At 43.0% G+C, this 23,576-nt stretch overlaps 1 protein-coding gene across 1 annotated transcript; it reads right to left on the bottom strand.

Annotated features, from left to right (window-relative positions):
* Window positions 1-641: 641 nt before the first annotated feature.
* On the bottom strand, window positions 642-22,807 carry LOC145910860 (uncharacterized). The gene is made up of 8 exons (XM_082998071.1): window positions 22,667-22,807; window positions 19,046-22,380; window positions 17,519-17,986; window positions 10,479-10,585; window positions 9,680-9,784; window positions 8,644-8,712; window positions 2,201-2,371; window positions 642-1,484 (listed from the first exon to the last, which is right to left on the bottom strand). The coding sequence occupies exons 2-8, from the start codon at window positions 22,311-22,313 to the stop codon at window positions 1,275-1,277; spliced, it is 4,398 nt and encodes a 1,465-aa protein (XP_082854197.1). The 5' UTR covers window positions 22,314-22,380; window positions 22,667-22,807; the 3' UTR covers window positions 642-1,274.
* Between the last annotated feature and the right edge of the window lie 769 nt (window positions 22,808-23,576).

The raw sequence follows: 23,576 nt of genomic DNA, 5'->3' as shown, positions 1-23,576 counted from the left end.
ATATGGTTATGAACTTTCTTCCAGTACAACAACATTCAAGCATCAGGTGCAGTTCAAGTAGGTGGCGATTAGGAGGGTTACCCCTTCAGAACAAGTCGTAACACGGAAAAAACGCTGCAGTGACGGACGATAGGGTTGTCTTAAAATTGATTTTCGTCCGACACATGGCTATCTCATGTGTAACTCCCAAAATCGCCATTACTAGATCACAATGAGTTTTGGTCTTCTGTATGTGCCTTATGCAAGGCTAGTTAGGAACCATTGCCCCAATGTTAAAATACTGATGACTCGCCCGCCATCTTGTAACTGAAGCATTTCACGGATGAATGCTTTCGCGCCAATTATGACCAATCAACGCCCACGCGTTCTGTCATTCTGTCCCGTTTGGTTACTTCGTAGCTGCTCTGTGTAAACGTGCGAAAATGTTGTTGCGTTTTGTACAATGATTGGAAAAGCAAGTTAAGAAACACACCTATCTGGGATGCCAGTTGATAAGCAATAGATTGTAACGGAATCAAAGCATTAAGGTAAGACTAGTTTTTTTTACAGATTTAAGTGAATTTATGTAGGCTGTGGCTGTCACTGGATATACTTTACGTTACGTGTAAGTTGACGGACTGACGGCAAATTTCTGGTTTACCAAGTGTGTCTTTATTGTATTTCTGTCGGACAAACAGATAACTTTTATTAGGACGAAAAATTGTGTGCAACAAAATAGTATTTATATTTACAAACAAAAGCCAGCACGTCAATACAGAAACCATCACCTTTTACGCAGCACGCGTAACCGAAACTCTATACACAACCCTTTAACTTAATTTGTACAAAAACCCAAACCCAGTGACAAGCAAATATACAATGATAATGCGAATGTGTCCCTGCTTGTGGCCATAAAACGTGAAAGCAGTCGCACAAATGATAAAAGAATTGTTGAATTGTCTTGTAATAATGCACCAATATAGTGCCTCAATACCACAGTTTGGAGGGGACAGACGGTGTGTCGTGGTAACTATAATCCAAACGTTTCTCTTGTTGGATTAAAAGCTGTTTTATTTTTATAAACATAACTAGTGCACATTTAATTCTCATTTCAAAACCCACTTGCACGGAAAAATCACGGAAATCTAACAATGAATATTAAGAAAAAATCAACACTTGCAATTTCAATTGACGTTGTTCTACCAAAATAAATTGCATTGCGCGCGATACAGCACAAGTCTAAAGGCAGGGCCTGAGTAAAGTAAAAGTGACGCCGTGTTGCGTGACGTAATCGATTATGACGTGAGGTCGTTCAAAACGTCGTAAAACTTGTCGAGCGACTCGTCAAAGGAGGCAACCTCTTCGCTTTCGATCTTGATCTGCGCGATAGAGGATTTTATGTCGCTAGGTGACGCTGGTGGTTCGCCGTTGCTTGGAGGGGAAAGGCGGGAAGGAGAAGCGTTCTTATTGGGCTTCGGCAGTGTTTGTGGCGGCACTTTGGTGACCTGGGAAAAAGATTTGTTATGAACTGCAAATAAATGTATGTACAATTACTGCAAACTTGAATACACTAACAAGTTAACCGGTAGAGCTCTTTAATATATGTGTGTGAGGACATATTAATAACATTTTGTGAAACGCGAATCAAAACTTAAAGCCGAAGTCCACAACTACGAACTTGTAACCCTTTTACAACGCTTACTTTAAACTTCACCAAACAAAAGAAACTGGGCTTTGGTTTATCTCCTCAAGTTTTTTGGGGAAAAGTGTTGCCGATTATGCAAACATTTTCATTATAATTTTTGTTATAGTTTTAATGCCTGTTACGATATTGCTGTAATATGGGGCGTGGCCACACAAACCCAATGTAAATGTCATGTTAGTGGCAAGACACTGTGAGTAGTTCCGGTCGTTATTTACTTCGAAACACGTTTCATAGCTTCGTTTGCACGCAAAGATCAATTAAGTGTGTCAGTTTGAGGTGAATCCTAGCATTGTTTTTAGCAAAATGACAAAAAAACACAAGTTCACGTAACTTCACAGATGTGGTTTAAAGGAGCGTCCATATCAAAATGTTTAAAAGTTGTTGTTTCTCTTGCGTGCGAAGACAAAAACACCAATGAACGATGTTTGTTTTGCTTTAACCAATAACCATTATATAACAAGGTCAAAATGCATTGTCCCGCATTTAATACATTTAATATGCAGGGACAAAACTTACATAATTATTGTTAATGCCGGTGACCACTTGTCCGTTCATTTGGTGGTTGTTTGTCCCATTGACGTCATTCGTGAGCTCTTGTTGTTTCCTCAAGGTTTCTTCCTCAAACACGTCAAGATCCTTCTCAATGTCAAGTGCTCCCTTGAACAGGTGCATCACCTGTTTGGCGACCTGAGTTTGGGGTTCGAACTGGTTACCAGGGTTACTTGCCACACTTGTCATGTTGTCCGTTTACAAAAGATTTTATGCTTACACAAAAACCTGTTCGGTTGAAACTGAAGGTACAACGTATAAAATGTTAGCAAAGTGAAGCCAATAATAAAATGATACAATTTTATTGCACGCTTGGGCACGAGAGTATGTCCAAATGTGGTTTTGTGAGACCTTTTAACACCGTCAAACAGTCGTTTCCGCTATACTAGTAACCAAGCGAAACTAATCTGTACAAGTCCTCAAACTGGCACTTGACTGAAAATGTAATAAACTGACTAATGTGAACACAAGATTATTTTTCAATAGCAAACAACCCAACTACATCAAACATGTAGGGCACGACATGTCCACAATGCTACAACATAAAACACAATCCATCTTGCGCTCGTTGCTAAATGTCTGAGCACGTTAAAGCTTAACAGCGGAAACATTGAAGTAATTAACGATACACAGGCCAGGACATACTGGCTCCTTCCTAACAGCTTAACGACCCTGACACGCCCTGTGTACAACCTGTTATTAGTTGCCGTCATGTTTTGTGGCTCGTTTATATGATCGAGTTGTAACGATTTTATACAACATGCGACGACAGATGGCTTTGTAGCACTTTTCCTTTCGGTTGGATTTCCGCTTCCCCTTTTTCTCGATTTCCGCGTGAGTCACACGCATGGCGTCTATGACGAAACAAAACAACAGCTGTCGAAAGCGCGTTTTGTAATATACAAACGCCAACGCCCGCGTTTAACTTTTCACTAACCTGATTTAGGCGAAGTGCAGCCCGCCCACGCTTTTACGCACAAACGCAAACATGTCAAAGTCTATTTCTCAACATGTGTCCACTGCTTCCATATATGAGGGTGAACATAAAGTCATTGGCCCCGCGTGACACACATGACCTAATTATTGCGCTACAACATAAGAACGGAAATCTGGTGGCTTCCACGTAATTTCCGAACCCAGCTCGTTACGCCATGCCATGAACAAAGAGCGAACGCCCATCATAATAAATATTATTCAAACTCATGGCATTGACGGTTTTCAGTGATGCAATAAAATATCAATTAAAACGTCCTGGAAAAAAACTGATTTGCCTGGTCCTGGCCAGTACAAGTATCGAGTTATCGTAACACTGTAATGTATTACAGTTGTTAACCTCCAGAACTGTAATTTTTATCAGAGGTCTGTGACTGCAGGGTTTCAGACTGACTCAACTTTCGAATTCACACGGACAGCGAAATTGCATCAGTTACAACAACGTAGCCAAATTTAGAACGAAAAATCACATTTGCTGACGCAGCCGCCCAACGCAGTCGCTTTACAACATAAACAACAGCCACTTATTACCTTAACTCGCCAACCCGCGGCCCCAGAAAAATTAATCGCAAAAAAGGTCATCGCAAACTATAATCAGCAACTCAAGCCTTTTTTGGTCACATCCGCGTCACGCTCAATCGCGTCCTTTGACGTCACAAAGCAAAACTCGGCGACTTTGTCTATGATGTCATGCCCACAATATTAGCCCCCGCTTCGGTACCAGAGTTTCCCAGACTTGTTTTCGCTCATTGGTCGCCTGCATCCGCTTGTCAACAAGTCAACAGAACAACTCGGGTCGCGCGTCTCGCTTGCTCGGAAAACAGTGTTTCACAAACGTTTTTTATATCAAGTTAAAGTTACACAAGCTCCACTCCTGCGAGAATCTGCTGATCAAGTTTGGCTGGGTTTGAAGTGGGATAAACAACATTTCGCCGTGACCCTGACCATTTGACATAAAAACGACCATTAGCGTCCATTCTGATATGCTTTTGCATTTATTGTTAATCTGTGCAGATATTCTTGGATTTTATTATTTTTATAGTGGTTAAAACGGACCCACAAAACACTGCCCTTAGTTTTACTAACAGGCAACTAAATTTCCCATTGTCAGGTATTTACAGACCAATTTATGTAACCATCCAACATCTAAGCAGTGGAAGTCTGGTCATATTTGCTGCAGAAAACCAGTTCATCTGCGGGTCGCGACCCACGGGGTGTAGGAAACAATGGCGTGGTGTAACTCGCATTGAGCGGGCGACCGCAGATAGGAAACAATCAACGAGTCACGCATTGTGTTGCCCGAAACACCAACAGCGCTCTCTAGAAAGTTTAGGAGTCCGCCGACCGCAACCTGATTAATTTCTGGCGCCTTTGTCCGAGTCTGCTTGTTTTCAATCTTTCATGCGTGACGGCTAGATTACGTAACCCCGCTACGTTGCAACGCAAGATAACGCCCTCAAGCTCTACAAGTTGCCTTCGAGTGAAAGCATTGCAACGGGATCAGTTAAACCGTCATCAATCTCAACTCGCTTTGCTTGTGTCTAAGTGGACGAGTTGATCTGCATCTAATACCGTGTACATTCGGGAGACTGAGCGATTAGAGCTCTTTGGGAAGATCTAACGTTACCCAAAGTCCACCTTTCGGTCACTTTTTCCGCCTATCGCGTGTCTTCTAATCTCTTCAACGATCCGAACGTTTGGCAGCGCAATGAGAAGCTGCTGGGAACGTTGGATGACGGGCAGAGTTGGGCCAACAAACGCTTTGCTGGTCAGGGAAATAAAATAAGTTTCGCAAAAGAAAACGAGCATTAAATGAGACTGTGGACTCTCTACGCAATTTCCGACAAGGAAATGATTTGAAAAGTTATAATTAAATTTTATCCAGCAAAAATATACGCTCCTTATAACAGGCAACGCGGATGCCGACTGACAACAATGTAGTTTTCTTCCTGGTATAACTAACTCTGGTTCTTGTCAAAACCCAAAATTTCATCGTAAACAAGTCGGATCTTCGTATAAGCCCTTTGCAAATATTTGCAAACAAATGCCGATCCGACCTGTGCCGGATCACACAACACTTTCAACAATAACAACTTCGGCTTCCCAATTGTGACGAAACAAAGGTTGCTCGGACAATTTGCGTTTAACATCATGCCGCCACCAACACAAACTTTCCAAAGCAATCTCGGAATGTCTCGTTAACGTGGCACGTTTTGTTCGTCTGGCTGCCCCCACTCCGGCTAATTGCACATCAGCATTCTGGTAACACGTTTCCCCATCCCCCCCATAAGCCGCAAAACGTCCTGTTTTCCCTGCACCTCGTTTCCTAGATTTTGAGCGTTGCAGTGGAGCGACGAAAAGAAGGGCAACAGCGGACGCAGCGCTGAGGTCAAACCAAGTTGCGCGGAACTAGTTTGGGGCCGACTTCAGTGAAAAAAAAATTAACCGCGGAAGAATCAACAATATTTTAGTCCCATAACAACGACCAAACTCTATTCTATCCATTGTGAGTGTGAAAAATAACATAAAAATTTCATAGTTTGTCGCGCCATTGTGTTAGCATGAATAGAACCTCAACTATCAACTAATATTCAAAACTCAACATTACATGCCGTGTCTACGCACGACATTGTAAGGCGGTTTATTCTGGAACGTCGGTTGAAATACCGCTGATCGCGCGAAGTTTACGAACTGAAAGCAGATAGTTTTGCGTTCCGAGTCGTCACGGATCACAAGTAACGCTTGAAATACATCTTCACCCCGGAAAAACTTGACGAACTCCCGGTTCAACTACGTACACGACCCGAGTGCTTTCGGATTGACATTTTGCTGTTCCCGTGCCTCGGTTTGAAGTGCTCCTGTTGCTCGCGCGCTTTAGTTGCATGAACTTTCCTTGTAACTCAATGCAACTGCTTGATTGTGAGTTTGAAGCGAGGAAAATGGTTCATTTTGGAAACGCGTAAAAGTCTTGTTCGAAAAAGCGACTGAAACAATCGGAAACGTTTCGTTTGGAAAACAAATAATACTGGTCAGAATTTCCTCAATCTTACATCTTGTATCGGTCCGTTTGTAATATCTTTACAAAACATATATTCCACACCAGGTAAGGTAAGGCAAAATAATGGGAGTTGGTTCCGTATACTGCCTTTTAAGCAACGTAGTGAACTGACCACAACCGTTCTTTCAAATCTCATCACTCAACAGCTACAAAGAGTTCCTGTCCATCAGTCAAGCTCTCACAGTGAAAGGACTGACGCCGACAAATAACGCCCAAGAGCTGAGATCATTCTCTGCCTCATTCTAACGATTGCGATCGCTTTCTTCGAGTGCGCGGCATCGCCGTGGTTACGAAAAGTAACAGTTTAACATCTCCCTCGATATCAGATCAGACCGCGGGCTGGCAAGCTGTTTACAGGAATCACATTATCACTCAGATCTCCCGAAGCCGGTCCTTGATAACCGGCGGGTAACTGAGATTGAAGACGCCGCGTGGAAGTGATCGTATCCCCGATGCCCGACAGCCAAATGATGGCGGCCCTCACTTCAAAACCGCACGATAGACTGCGTAAGCCAACGTTCCCAGGCTCGTGATCGACTGGAATCTAGTTGGCATCGGAACCAGCACCAAATGGATGGAATTAATTACTCGTGACATCATTGCTGACGTAGGTCTTGTCACGAACCGACCGCATGTCGGTTGAGAAAACGAGACGAGATGGCGGCAAATAATGCAAGCGTATTTATTAACCGCGTTATCTTTTGCTTCCACATACGGTGTTCTGTGTTCTTCGTAAAAGTCGGTAAAATGCAAGAAAACATCTAAATTTCCATTGAAACGATATAGAATATAGTTTCATTTAATTTTCCTTTTATCATCAGCTTTGTATTCTTGTGCTACCAAAGGCCCAAAAAGTCCGACCAGCTTTCCGCAATTAACGATTCTCAAAGTTCGAACAACCGTAACACAAAAAAGTGGAAACACGAGTGGTTGCTAAAAATGACCACAAAAGTGTTGTTAGATTCTGCAAAATTACTGGTTGTATCCCAGATACAGCTGTGCTGTCCACCCTAACTGTCAGAACGCACGCACGGATGTAACGGATTAAGAGTTCGGCCACACCAACCGCGGTGATCTCCCTATCTCGCAACTTTTCTCACGACAATCTCTGTTTGTTCAGCAGCACTGAGCCCTCTCCACTCTGCGCTTTTAACATCGTTCGCCCATCAGTCATGACATCGGCGTCTTGCCTCTCTGCTATTCGACGTTGTACAAACTGGACATATCCGCCGTGCTCTGTGTTTGTGCAGGATCCGATACGCCATATAAGCATTGGACCACCCAAACCCAAACCTCATCACTTCTTTGTAAAGAACGATTTCTTTCGATATAGTTTACGTACAAATGTACATGCTTGTTGTAGATTGTAAGGACATTGATATAGCGAAGTAGCACGTTGTTTAAATCCACCACCACTTAGAGCATAATTTAACCAGCTTTAATTAATTTAACCTCTAGACTTGATTAATTTAACCTCTAGACTTGCCATACTTTCAGGGCTAAATTTTCCGTGCGCAAATGATTGAAAATTTCTGCACCAGAACTTTAGCCTTCCCCGGAATATCTTGAGCAATATTTTTTCCAACTCTGACCCGAAAGCAGAAACTATTTCGGACCGGCCACCCGCATGTTTTTGCCGACACACACCCAGCTAGGCTTAACGAAGCGCGCCAAAATATTTCGCGCATCTAATTAAAAGTTCGCTTCCCCGATTTAGCTTCGCGTTGCCTGCCTTTGTTGGCTACTGACCGTTCGCAAACACAATCGCGTTCTCGCAATCGAACTTTTTCGCGAATGTTTCTGGCAGTGAAAACGAGTCGCTGTTTTTGTGAAAATGCACTGCAGCAAGCATAGCGAGAAGAATTAAAATGCTGCTCTGTCCGTATGAGTCATAAATCAATAAAACGTGAGCAATTCATTTGCAAATGGCTTTTTTAAGCGAATTGACGTCAAAATCGATTGCCTTGCTGCGAACTTCTGCAAACATTTGCTGGGGGAAAATGGATAAGCGCAAGGTCACGTGAAGGTCAGACCAAAGATAGAATTGCAAACATTGTTTCCCGTTCGCCATCCTATACACGTGCGAATGGGGAGGATCAGAAAAGAGTTTCAATATCTAAAGAAAACCTACCACTATCACCAGAAAATATCGCGATAAAACAACAAGCATATCGTCGGGTTGTTTTCAAAAATCCTTTGTTGCAAAATGGACCCATTGGTGCTGATAAAAAAAGTCTTGTCCTGTCGCGCCACCGCCCACGCCACGCCCACTGGCAGTTCGTGACAACGAAGCAATCACAACTGGGCTGCTGGCCATTACACTTGTGAACGACAGACTAATTGGCAATTCAACGATTACCTGAGTATCGGGCGTGGAAATGTCATCGCAGATCTCGGCGTCTGATTGGCTGCCGTGTGAAGCTGCGCGCTGCAATATGCAAAAATGACGTAATCAGTTATTTTGGGCCGATCGCTTGTGGGTATCCTTTTGTGTTTCAGTGCTGTTTTTTGCCTGTGGCTATATGCTGCATCTGGCCATTAATTTGGGCAATAGTGACGTTATTTAATCACATTTCTGTTTGAAACATCAACCGTAATGCGCGCGTCATTTGACTTGATAATTACGACTTTCGGTCAATAAACAACCATTAATCTTGCTACACTTTATACCTAATGACCTTAAGACCCAATGAACTGCAGCGAAATTAATGGTCCAGAACACATTGTATTTTGTTTACATTGACCGTAGCAAAGATAAACTTGCTACTCATTACCGATGCGCAGACTACGCGCTGTCGAAATATTGAAAGACATTAAACTGGCACAGTGTGAGTTTACTCACAGCTAGTTACTAAAAACCCACAATTATGCGCCGGAGTTTAAGTTTCCCAATCGCCATCTCTTGAGGATTGTCCGGTCCACAGTCGCCCTCAGTATTCCATGCCACGCTCATGCGTTTTAACTTCATAGGAAACCGTTGGAAGGAGTTTCCTTCGATCTCACCGACTTGTTTAATTCAATCTTTGAATTTCATGACTCGCACCCGCGCTGCGTCCCCTCGGCGAATAAAGTTTATTATGCTTTGAAACAATATGCCTGTTATGACTCCTCTTTCATGAATATAACCCGAGAATATGCCCATTATTCGCTGGAATTTTACGTGTATTCAGTGATTTCGTGGCATTTTTAATCACCTTGCAGCACTTTTGCGCTTCTGTGTTTAACTATAGCAAACAGTGTTGCATTCCTATGCAGGGTTTTCGTTATAGGAAAGGTTTTATCCGCATACACGCAGGAAAATAAACCTATTTTATGCTCGTTAATATCAATCGTTATCCTTGAAAACTTTATGAGACCATTACAATGCCCTCGATCTAATATTAAAGACTTCTTACCCCACTTCCCCTCCTTGCAGGGGCGTTTGACGCACTGAGACTTCTTGGTTTCGCGTAATCCTGATAATCGGGCCCACGTTTGAACATTGCACGTATATCCTTCACCTAGGAAGAAGAAATAGACTAAAAACGAGCAACGACGACTGAATAAACGGGAAGGAACGTAAAACATTAACATTTTTAACCAAAGATCGTCGAATTAACTTTGCCATTTTATTGTCCATACTCGAGCAAAAAGACTTTGCTTTCTGCTAAGTGTGTTGTATAAGATATATAAGAATAGTATTGCATAAAAATGTTTGACATTGAAGAGAAATATATGGTTGGTGCAATGTATGGAAATTCCACGCTGAAGTGAAATACTTATTTTCGAACAATTCATAATTTAATTTGCTGGAATTTTTCATTCGGTTTGGTGCGAGTCGTAGAAAAAAACCTGCGGCTAATTTTTACTGGGTATTGGTTACGCCCAAGGCGCTCGGTGCTGACGTCTAGCGGTTTGGATTTACCGGTTTTAGCCACAAAAAAAACAAGATAATTATTCGCAATATGAAGTGTCAAAAAATTTGTTCGACAACACGGAAAATTATGTAATGACGAATTATATCCGTTTGCTTTCAACATCGCAGTTATTTCGTTTATTCAGTGTTTCAACACTTAATTTCCACCTCACACAAAACATGTCACAAATAACGAAACTAACTCCAATGCTAAAATCAAAAGGACAACAGTTTGTCATTACATCATCGCACTTTCCGTGTTTTCAAGCAAACACACAAAACATGAGGAAAATGTGTACCTTGATAGGTGGAGGTTCGACCACTCCACTGAAATCCTCATCATCTGTGGCCGAATGCGGAGGCGCCATCATCTTATCCTTATTCCCTTCTTCAGTTCCGATCATCCCTGCCAGCATTGGAAAATGATCAGAATAAACCTAACAGACGCCACCTAGTGCTCAACCTATATTGAGTAAACACATTAACATTCGTGTTGGTTTGTGGAATGCCGTCGGTCCATCAATGCGAATGTATTTGAAAAAATGACCTACAGTTACGGTTGTTTGGCGGACAAGATATAACAGGAAACAGTGACCATGTATACAGCTTACTCGAAGCATTCCTACAGATATATGTGAATGCATACGTTTGATCACTGACTTACAAGCTTTTCTAACTCTCTATGAAGAACTTTTTAAAGCGCGAAGAGAGGCAATATCGATCGATGCGAATAAATCATTGAAGTTGAAAAAATACAGTAGTTCCATCAAATCACACAAATCAAGTCAAATTCCTACGAGCATCTTCTTTGCCAATACTCAACTTAACATTCCTAAAATGCACTCACATTGCAACACACTATTGCGAGCCCACAGGAATTCGAAACCTCTTTTTCACATTCACACTTTTTCGCAGCAGAAATGATTGGTGGCCTCTAACTTTTACCATGGCCTGACTAAATCCGTCTACACGTCTATACATCACAGTGCAAGAAAAAGGTTTTGAATGATTTGATTCAAACCAATTTAAATCGAAATATTACCTCTGGCTTTGATGTCGATTGCTCATACCCAACTCTGTGAATATTATTACGTAAATATTATTAAGCGATGATTCCATTACCCCGTCCCTGGGGTAAAGCTTATTCATATCGAACTTTGTGCATCTTAATGCAGCTTGTCACGCAGCCTGACTTGGCGTCCGTCAACAACTCAGCGGCGCTTTGCTTCAAGTCAGCACTAAGGCAGCCTCGATATTAGCGTCCCACAACATTTACATGCTCCGTTGCTTCCTCAAAGCTTCACCCTCAACGCCCAATAAGCACTGTATATAGGCAAGAGCGTGGCATTCAAGTTTGCTTCACCGCCGCTAAACGCCAAGAAGAAGGCTTTGCCTCGGCGAATTGCAATCAGGAAATACGATTTAGCCCCTGATTAGCCGCCAATTAGAGAACGGGGAGGGCGCATTTTCGCGCGAGCGGCAGTCACGCTGCGCGGCGTCGAGTGGTAAAAACCCTGGTAGCGCTTACCCCCCTTCCAGCTGTTCTGTCACCTCATAAACAACTGCTTGCACTTTCTTGCAAGGCCATGGGTGGTCTAAACTGTGAGTTTTCCATTCCTTGTTTACTGCTCATTAATTTGTTTAAACGGATAAGGATTGTCTTGCTATGGTCACACTGGCGAGCGTTCATAAGATTAAAGCTGCGTAGCATTTCATTTCGAAGTTTGCCGACATTTGATCGCTTCGGATACTCTACAGCTTGGGACTTTTTAAGATCAATACATTGTGCTTTCATGTGAGATAAACGAATCCAAGCGAACTCCAAACCGGCAACTTCAACTATTCTTGCCGCGTCCCTGGAATTTCTTGGAAGGTTTTCGCAACACCTTCGAATTGCCTCGAAACGCGCAACGATATATTCACAAGCGAGCAAGTGGATCTGAACTCTAACCTTCGCATTCGGTTGCTCATTCTCCGCAACTGCGGAAGCCAGAAACGCGATATTAATGAAGCGACCTGACGGTTACACACGGAAGCACTAAACGCTTGTAAACAAGCAATGTTTTGTAGCAGCTGCAATTCTCTCCACTTATAGAAATGGCTGTGACCGGATTTGAAGGCTCATAAACAGGCATTAAATCGTTTTCCCTCTGGCGTTGAGTTGGTGTCAAACCGCCACCGTCTCGTCAATACATATAATCCACAGCTTACCGCCACACGGCAACGCTGAAAAACACAGGTTGAAAACCTGACGTGCGGCTATGGCATCATCCCAGGATGCGTTTGACAAAAACAATCATATTTTGACAGAAAGCACTCTGTTACAATACACCACCTGGATTGCAGGGTATATAATACTGCCCTTACAACTGTTGTGGTCGCGGTCGAACGAAATAACGTTGTGAAAATATTTTTGCTCAAAAAATTTTCAGCTCACTACATTTGATGACGTAGATGGTTGACGTCATCAAGAAACGTTAAGATTCTCGCAAAGACTGAATGGGAATAAAACCGCGACCGCAGCAAACAGTTTACGCTCTTTAACCAGTGAACGTGGTAACTGTGGCACACAGTAGCCACCATAGAAATGGCCATCACTGAGTACCCTCCATCACCTCTGGTATGCCGAGTACTTTTGTTGCGCTCGCTTCGTCCTATTGTACCTGACGCTTCTTAACGCGTGCTCAAACCTAACTTTAATAAAACTACAAAAAAGACCCCTGTCTAAACTGGGCGAACAGTTTTACTCGCTGTCTTATCTGTTTTGTGTTTGAAAACAGATGATGTTGTTTTCAGTGAACACGTATTCCTAAAATAAACTGTGTTTTGACAAGAGTTTTTTTTACATTGTAATTTTAAATGTGAAGTTTCCACCTGCGTCACGCACAATAAGTTGAAAAAAGAAGCTGATTTCAGGAAAAAAAACTAATTATTGTGAATTCAACTTTGTCACAAGCAAATCTGCGGATACGTTTCCCTCAAAAATAAACCTTCTGAACATGAGGAGATCTTGCAAACCGCTAAGCATATTAACTCATGACGTTATAGACCTCTATGCCTCAATAAACAACAACTTGAACGAGATGAACATGAGCTAATTTCAACCCGAGGCTATTTGTAAGTTGCGTTCGTCACGCGTATTATTGGTTTACTGATATATGGATTAATATAGTGCAACCAGTTTATGGCCTTCAGTGCCCTTTGTTTTTCATCGATAATACCTAGAAGAGGTAAACATGCTCTTAAATGTGTGGCAATGCCCTCTGCAGTGCCGCTTTGGTTGCAAAAAAGTTTCGCAGAGAGGTGATGTATAATCTGCATTGCCATGAAATTGTCAGAATCCAACCAAATCAACACAAACGTTATTTATCCCCATAAACTTCTCAAATTAACAAATAAACACCCGCCAATACTCCACTAAGCCCCGCCTTAACTGTTGAACATACCACGCTGAAACATACTCGGCACACCATACATTTACATCACATCGAGGTACTGATTAAGTGGTGTTGCGTACAATGCAGTCAATCCTCAGTTGACCTTTGCTCGTTTTATTATAATTCCTGGCAGTCAAAACACCGCACAGCCAAAGGCACTGCTTGCACAGCCGCGTTTAATCCGTCGCCTTTTTTGCATTGTGTGATAACATGTAGCAGAAATCGCGCCGTGGCTGAATTAAAAGTTCATAAAACCAAACTAAAAACAATTTGTTGCTTGTGTCGCCGAACGCGTTTATTGAGTACATGAGAATTTCTAACGGGAAGCTTATGGTGTTGTTTAGTGCCAGTGCTGTAATCAAAACAACTTTCCCTGTACCTGCCTATGTAAAACATAAACAATCAATGGACCGGTTCAGATTTCTCTTGGCGGAACGCCATTGTCAATATCTTCTCCGACCTTTGTTTGTTTTCTGTTTGATCGAAACGCTAAATATTGTGCACACAGTATTATTGCTATCCTGAGTAACATCGTAAGTCTTCGAGAAAGATAGACTAATGCAATGTTTGTTTTCTAAGCACTAATACCAAGTTCATTTGGAGGGCCCAGAATCCATTAAAAATTTATCAAATCAAAACAACGCTTTGGTCGATAACTTGCAACGAACTTGCGTAAACCTCATCATACGAAGCAATATGGACTCCAGCCGCACTTTACTACGAACTCATGAGCGCTTAATTCTTTCCTTCCCCTACAATCCAACGTACAGGGTGGACACAAAGGACAGCTTTGCCTTTTACTCCGCCTCTCCTCTTTCACAACAGTTGTACGGCTTCTGTCTAACAACTTCTGTCTCGTCCGCTTAAGAAAGATCAGGACAAGGTTTTAACTCTAATTGCTGTCGCCGCTTTGAATAGCAAGGTTGTAAAGCGCGGTTTTGCTGCAACGAACGACTGACTGGCGGTTACATTCGTGTTTACCCTTGTAAGGTTGTGGTGTTTTACAGTGAATTAAAACTAAACGCTCGCTATGTTGCGTTAAGGTATAAAAAATAACTACCTATGTTAAACCTTCAATGCTGTGTGCAGTGCACAAACCTCAATACAATAACCTTTCAGCGTTGACTAACATTTGTACCAAGAAATCCACTTTCTGAAACAAACACAAACCAGTGTCTTTCACTACATCGTTCCCCCATAACAAAACGTTGCGCTTTCATCACAAATGAACACTGACCGCACGAAACTGTGACCTTATTGACAATTCCATGTATTGATTTGTCCATTTACGACCTACCCTATCGACCATACTATGTACCTGATGTCCTTTCTCTCAAACCTATTGTTGACCAGGTGACGTTGATAACAAACATTCCCGCCATTCTTTGCTGCGGAATTCACAACCACGATTTCGTAGACCCAATACTTCCAACCAAGGCTACGCCCACACTCAGACCCCATTCGTAAACCCATGTACGTTCAACCGTGGCCACAAATCTTTTTCCTGGTTCCTTGTACGTCTTCGCTTTTTCTAAGGAATAACTACAAAAGGATGTTGTTTTCACACTGGATAGATATCACTTTACACGCGTTAATCGTTTCTTTCTTCTTGCAGTCACTACTTATGCAACAACGCTTATGAAACAGATTCTTCTTTCAAAGTATACACACCGCATACGTTTTCAACGCTTTTGTAGAAAATCCCAAACTGTTTCAGAACATTGTTTGACATTTATACATATTTTGCCTATACTATTACCGATGATACCTAATACGTATAGGCGAAATATATATGTGTGTTGTGTTAAGCAATATTGTAAAACAAACGACGACTTGGAATTTTCTGCAAAAGTTGTTCAAAAAATCTGTTACAAGGAAGACAACAGTCGAGTCCGACATCGTAAACTTCCATCCACATAATTCTATTTGTAATTATAAAACTTCCCCCGCTTTTCCAAGCACTGCCGGAATACATTTGTACATCAAAGTTTAGATCCATAAATTCGCTTCGTCCCTGCGTCCCGGTTGAAAACACACTCACTTGTAAATCCACTGCCAACGCCCTCCACCCAACTTCCTGTACCTTACCCAAACAAAAGCCACAAAGCGTCGACAAACACGAGGTCGGGCAATATGGGTTTGTGCTTGGCCCAGCTCATAACTCGTAAAGCGTTACACAAGCACCAGTCCACACACACGCGAGCTCCATCAAAAGAGCAGCTGCCAATTGCGGAAATGTTAACCCTAATTGGGAGGGCGGCGTTCCCCCAGAAACAGCGCCACGCCTATTGCATGTGTTTCTGCATGTTTCGTCACAATTATCACCAATCCGTATTCGGGAGATTATGGGTAACGGAATATGTTCGATTCCTGTACGCCCTGGGTAAAGTTCGCCGTGAAGTGAAAGTGAACTTTCATCAATACAAGGAACGCAGCATTGCTTATATAGCGTTCTACCCATTTACCAGGTACCTGACCCATTTACATTCGCCGAATATCACGGGTTCGAAACTCGCTGTTGCACAGAAAGTAATCCTCAAGGCTCAAAGCGATTTTTACATTTTGACAAAGGCAACAGCCCGCACTAAGTCATTTGTACGTGTAGTTCAATTTAAACCTGCAAAAGCTTCAGTGCACGCAGATGCTTTTACCACAACGCAAACTTCAAGGACTGTGACAAAAGCAACGAAACTGTATGTAGAACCAGTTTCCTCCTTATAGCCCTAGTGGAAATATTGACTCACTCGGATTAAGAATTGACTTCAAACCAACTTTGACGTCATTGTCTGATTGATATTGTTAAATGTCGGTTCTAAATTTGTTTCAACAAAGATTCCAAATTAAGTTTCGCTTTGCATCTATTTGCATGGTTCGCCTTTTGTGGGCATTTACAAAGCCGCTGTTTAAATTTAGACGTTTGTATCAATTAGACTGCATATAAAGCAACAATCAAATCTTGAGTTCAAAAATAAATATTATTGTTAGCTTTTCCTTCCAACGCTATCATTATTTAGAGAAGTTTGTAAGTAAGAACTTATCATATTATTCATATCTAAGTTCTTGTGTTTACCTGGGTCGCATTCTCTCTGACCTCGAGCTTTAATCGTGTGGACCTTTTTCTCGGTTTAAAGTCGAAAACAGAAAAGATATCGCGTGGCAACGATCAGAGTTTTAACTTAAGATTGGCGACATGGGGTCACTAGTTTGCCCAAACAATAAGTGTTGCCATTGCCCGCTTTATTGGTTGGGATCGCGGATTACAAAGCAGGGATCTCGTGCGGGCAAATGTTGTTTTAGGGCTGTTTTTGTTGTCAGGTCTTGGGCGAATCCCAAGCAAGCAGATTATTGATGTTGACATTTCTTATGAAGGCTTTAAAGTCGGTTTAGGACGACCGCATGCGACAATAAATATACATTCACCCGATAACTTATGTACCAATACCCATTGTTAATGAAAACCGCCAATTCGACATAAAATCAATTTAACCTCTACAAACCCCAATGGAAAATGGCACAAAAATTACAGGAATAAACCCGTACAGCTTGGTGGCGCCCATTTTTTTGCGGAAATATCTTTCTGTATTTTCAAATTAATTGATTATCAGCTGTTTATCTGGCTTTATAATTTTCTGGTGTATTTAATTAGATGCTGTGGTTGGTGGTTAAGATCAAGACAACTTTTTTGTGCCCCTGCGAAAAGGTTAATGTACTTAGCGAACTGAAAATCGAACAAAACGCTGCTGGGTCGATATGAAGGACTGAAAATTGTTTTAATTTTATACGAAACCCAACAGAAACAACTAGACTGGCTAAAATTAATACGACCTAAATTGTCAAGTAGTAAAATACTGTATCTAAATTGTCTTTAAAGCAGTAAAAAGGTTAAATGCACAAAGTTTCACCTGTTTTTTGGCGACTGTTTTTTCCGCTTTCCTTTCTCGAACCTTCGCTACATCCGCCCTCGTTACATTTCCCACTTCCGTCGAACGCACGAACCGACACCTGGGGGTTGAAGGTCACCTTGTGGTGCCCGTGACCTTGAGACTGGTGATGTTGATTGCCCTGAGCCGCCTTTCCTTGATCCTGGATTTGTCGATGACGTGATATCACCGTGGGAGCGACGGAGACCTCTTGGAAGTTGTTCGACTGTCCTTGCCACTTTTTGTAGTCCTGCTGGGCGCCTCTTTGAATCTCTGGCTCATTCCATGCCGATGACCCTTGACCTTTTGACGTTGAAGCACTGAAAATTGTGCGGCTTGGAGGTTTCGGAGGTGTAGGGGAGACGTAACGCATTCCATCCTGCTTCTTTCCCGTGGGTGAACGCAGTCTCAAAGTGACCGTGTTGCAATACACCGGTTTGTTTCCACTCGCTGTTAAAGTAGTAAGCGTCATTGCGATATATTTCACTTGCAGTTATCAATCTCTGTAAGTTTCTGTGGAAACCGGTTAAGATGGTGGTTAAGTTCATCACTCTATAGTATAGTGTATCCGCAATATGGCTTAAACTTTTTAAATAAGAATCTAAACCACAACTACAGGCGATGACCTGGCAGCCCCTGCGTTGGCATTGATACATTTCCGTAGAAACGTTACTTGTACGTTTAATGTTACGCCTGTTTGCCAGTACACATTATTCTTTCATTTCACTAAAAAGCTACACACTGCAAAGATGACGCTGTCATATAATGAAACATTTAAACACTTTCTGAGACATCAATCCCTAAAATCGCGAGTAAAGATTCTAGAACAGCATTTGACAAGAGAAAGCAAACTTAGAGGTTCTCAACCACATCAAATATTCGAATAATTTCTGGCAAATTTTATCTCGTAGGAATAACGTATGCTGTATGGGAGCGCGCGTGAATATTAAAACATGGCAATGTATTAAGCGGCTGCTGTCGTGTCACGTTGTTTCGGAGAAAATTTTGGCCACCTTGTAAATTCACAACGCAGTAACGCTAGGCATTTTTCAAGCTACAGTTGAATAAATTCGCTCCTATATTCTTTCTTGGCTAGAAAGGCTTGGGCAAAAAATTTGCCGTAAAGACCTTGATGACCAAATATTTATTCAAAGTTTTTATGCAGGACTTAAATATGCGAAATGTACAATATTTGGACGAAACGCATTGACCTTTTGACCTCTCCTCCATGCACAAGCTAATGATGATGAGCAACAAACGTAGGTGCGTTGCTTGGTTGTGATTTTTTTTAGATTTTCTTAACTTTCGTTGTTAATGTACTATGCCACAAAATATAGATAAATGAAAAATCAACTATATTTTTTGGACCAAATGAACCTTACAATATTGCACAGGTTCTAAAATAAAACATAGATTGATATCTTGTCACTTGACAGTAAAGTCGTATCAGACTGACCCTAATATATTCTCGTCTGGTATCGCAACAAAGACCAATAAAAACCAACTCACCGCTTTCTCCGGAGCCGAGTGATTGTGACCGCTTCACCATTCTTCTTTGAGGTAACTCGACTTCACGTTGGGAGGCGGGGGGAGTAACGAACACAGAACCAGCAGCAGAACGTTCAACAACTTGTTCGTTGTTTCTGGCGTTTATTCGATGCGGACTTCCGACCCGAGCTTTACTGTCTTGGAATCGAAAGTATTTCGGCTCAGCGACGATCGTTTCAAGCTGACTTGGGCTTGATTTTCCTTCTGTCACTGACTTCTTAGTCGCAACTGGAGCACATTGCTTAACTGAATGTGCCTCCTGTACGTTTTGGCTACGTTTGTTGTGTGGAGAAGATGCCGCTTCGATTGTGTCTCCCTGCTTCTTGTCGTGCAACGCAGATTGACTGTCATTTTTATCCTTAGGCCCTTGAACCGCCGGTGCTTTATCATGCACAGATTGTGACGTCTGCGTTTCGCTCATCATCGGAACTACGACGGCCTCATTATCGTTGTGTGCGTTTTCTTGGACCCCACCCACGTTACTGCTTTCTTGTTTCAATTTCTTGTCAGGTTGACGCACGGCACTTTCCGGTTGCAATCTCAACCCGTACTGTGCTTTGTTCAAAGACCTTGGTGCAGTTGAAAGCGCGCAATTCATTTCCGAATCAGCGTTCAGCAACGTGATCTTGGATCCGCCTACAACATTAACCCTTGGGTGTTCGATGTTGGCTCTACCGCCATCACGTTCCAAGACAGCCTTGTTTGACCCCGAGTACTGGGTGCCGCTGACACGTGGATTGCCCACTCCAGGTGTCAACGTGTTTTTGACGACAACGCGCTTCTGCGAAGGTTTATCGATGCTGGGACTGGCGAGGGTAATCCTACACCCTTCTGTGTAGTGATCTGAGGCAACAGGATCCGGTTTCATTTCCAACTTTATCCCCTCCGCGCTCGAAGAACTTTTGTTTCGCAGCGATGACGTAGGTACGGGTTTGTTTTTGGCGGGACTTTCTGAACTCCTTGGCCTCGCGGCAGGTCGTTTTGGACTCGCTGATACCTGGTGGGATTCTGTTGCCTCTACAACCTCAGTTCTGACTTCGATGTCTTTGGCTGCTGTGTCAGAGTTTGTTGTGGAGTGCGATGGTGTGCGTCGCCTAACAGCTGGAACAGGTGAAGGCGTGCGTCCGGCACCCGTAAACTTATCCGTTGCCCCTTTGCTGTCGCCACGAGGCGGCGCCCTGGGCTTTGGTCCGCAGCAACAGCAAGATATCATTTTATCCTTGTCTTTGTAGCCTTGACCTTTGCACTTGACGCAGTTTCCGTTCTCTCGTTGGAGATGCAACACGGGGCTGACTAAGCTCGGGTCTTGCTCGTCTGGGAAAACAGCCTTGGAAACGATTCTTCCTTTGATTTCAAGTTGATCGGGCAACGCCGGGGCGTCCTGGTCCACAAATTCGCAAATTACTTTCCTCGATGGACTGACGGAACCGTCGCAACTTCTCACTCTAACTCTGCTGCTGCTTCTGCTTGTAACCAAGGTTGGTTGTTGTTGGGGTTCGCCCGGTGCTTGCAAGAGAGGTGAACGCCTCGATCCAAGGGTGTCGTCATCGGCATTCCGAACCCCGCCACCCGAACAGCTGTGGGGGTTATATTTAACTGTAGATTGCATTGCAACAGAGCGATTCTCTGGGCGACTTCTCGATGCTACCGCAAATTGACTGGGTGCGTAATACGCGGTTGTTGATCTCGCTACTGGCTCTACAATTACCGGTGAATTCTGTTTTGGATTTGCGAAATTTTCCCGACCTTTCGACGTGGGTCGCCTTCTTTCCTGTGCGTCCAAGCTGTCTGGAGTGATGCTTGTACAGGATGCTACGCTTGTTTTCTCCGAAGCCCCGTTTATTGATGAGAAATACAGCGACGTCGAAGAGACAGACCCCAAGGATGAGAGAGAGAACAAAGAAGATGACAACGAAGTTGAGGAGAGTGTTCCGTTCTGCGAGGAAGTTCTGAAATCTTCTGGGGTTGCGGATCGATTTTCTGCCGATGCTTCAACCTCTCTCTTGTGAGATAAACTCTGTGCTCTGTCCCTACTGAGCGATTGCTGACTGTCCACTCTTGCCGGCCTGTCTTCTAACTGGAGACCGCCGCTTTCCTGTGATGTATGTCCGCTAACCACTGTAATGCCGGATTGAGTTGGCAAGACATCACATGCGTTGGGTTGTTTTTCTCGCTTGCTGTCCTTCACGGGCGCTGTTAACGAACTTGTGACGATGGATTTATTGACGCCAGCAGCAGCCACATGGCGACATTGCTCGACCTCTTCGCCTTCCTGGGCCTTTATGAAAACATCATTGCGTTGCTTCAAGGCCGCAATGACATTACTTGCTTCTGCATTCGACTGCGGATCGATAAACTCTATTGCTTTACTGCCTGTCAGTGCTGATCCCTTCGCATCAGGTTTATAATCCCGGCCTGTTGGGTGGTTTGTAGTCGTAAAGTCTTTGCACTTCCGTGAACCACAACCGTCCGCTTCCCGTGTGTTCGGTTGGTTGTCAGCGTTCGGCCTATCTATGCACGTTATTACGTCATTTCCTTTGTTGTGGTTCGTTGCAACGCTTTCCGCATATTTTCGCGATTCCTTCTCTTCTTCTTGGTCCGAATCCGGATAAACGATGACGTTGTCTTTGCTGCCAACCATATCGGCTACGTTGATGCTTTCCAAAAATTCAAGTTCGTCGCTGTTTAGGCCTTCTGCGTCCGCTTTGCTCTGCTCTGGGCGATTCTGGATCACCGGGGATTCGAACCCGGGACGAAAAACGAAGTCTGATTTGTCGAGGGCAGGTTGGAGGTGGGAAGCGGTTGTCGGTTCCTCACTCGAAGTCTTCGCGCTCGACTCGGGGACGACCCACAGCTCGGGAAGCATCGATTTTTCATTCTCGATCGGCGAATTTTCGGGCGAAGCGATTCGCGCGTTCGATTTCGCCTTCCTGAAAATCTTGGACGCTTTTCCGCGATTTGACACCTGTAATTCCATAGCGAGCGTCATCATGGCGGATGGGGGGATGGTCGTGTGCGAACAACGCTCGTGATTGTTCGGGTCCATTTTAATCACCCCCTTTCTGTTCCAAAATTCGCTCTCTGCTCCCCTGGCACTTCTGGGCGTCGCTGTATCGTTGTCATGGTGACGATGAGGTTGATGACGTGGCGAGTCGACGAAGTCACGTGAGGATGGGTGATTGTGACGTGGCGCAATGAGGTTGGTGGCGTTTCCAACGTTTGCTTCCATCTTGCGGCGTAATCTCGAACCTTCGGGTGTTAAATCGAATCAGTTCTGCGTCAATGAATCGGCAGACCTGGAAATGGCAGAGAAACATTTTTGTATTTTCATTTAAAACAGCTTAATTTAATGCAGATCTTTTGGTAAAAATTGTGTTCAAACTACAACCTAGAGTTTAAAGAAAAATACAATCCATAGTATCCACGTTAACTTAAAAAAAGTCTGAAAAATAAGCATCAACGTTTAAACGTTTCCAAAAAACTTTGACTTTCCTCACAATCAAATACCTAAAATCAGTGGAAATGTCGGTCAAATGACAACTGCGTCCTAAGTGATAAACAAGAAAAAACAGTCCAACTTACCCCCTTATCTTTGACCACTTTATCCACCACACAACCTTCTAACGGTAAAACACAACACGAACAAACACTTTTTCGTATACTTTTGTCTGTCAAAGGAAGAATTAAAGTTTGTGTTTTCCGACGTAGTCTACGCATGCTTGGATGCAAACCTTGACTTCTACACTCACACCAGTGGTGAGTGATCGGGAGATTTAATTAAATTACGTTCGCGCCTTCTTTCTGTGTGTATTGGCAAGCTGTTACCGTGCTGGTGATAACACTGCCTTGCATGTGCCTAAAAGTTGATACTAACTTGAGAAGTCATAGCATTATTATAGAAGTCATGATAATCACTGAGCTGCAGGAACACCTCTCGAGTATTTTCTACACCTAAAACTAAAGCTTATTTCAGCAACTTAATCCCAAGCTTAAAATTTCCACAAACTGAACACGTGGCTTGAAATAAAAGTCGCGTGATTAAGTAAAAATGTGAATAAACGTTCCTTGTATGAACAAAAAACTGACGCAAACTATTTGTTACATAGTTGAATGACCAACACCTTTAAATTGTAAAAAATCGGAAAAATCATGGAAACGCTCAATTTCTGAGTAAATGTAGTTTGACTTTCCGATCCTGGTCTGTCCTACTCTAAACTCTAGCAACAGAATCAACATCCCTGGATTCTGATAACACGCGCGCAGTTGTGGTTAGAACTCAAAACTCGACAGGCCATTTGACATGAAGCCGGCTCCCCTAGAGCTGGCATGACAACCATGGTTGGCCAGAACTGCCATGAAAGATGCAATTTGCCCACGATAAACAAGGCCACGAAAGGGCAACGACGTCCACGGCAGCTGTCGTGCCAACGAAACGCGAAGGCAAGATAGCACATCACAATGAATCTATCACACACTAATAGGTACTGTCTCC

This window comes from Ascidia mentula, chromosome 8 (assembly GCF_947561715.1).
Source record: "Ascidia mentula chromosome 8, kaAscMent1.1, whole genome shotgun sequence".
Lineage (NCBI taxonomy): Eukaryota > Metazoa > Chordata > Ascidiacea > Phlebobranchia > Ascidiidae > Ascidia > Ascidia mentula.
Note: the sequence above shows the minus strand (reverse complement) of the source record. Positions and strands in the feature narration are given on the sequence as shown.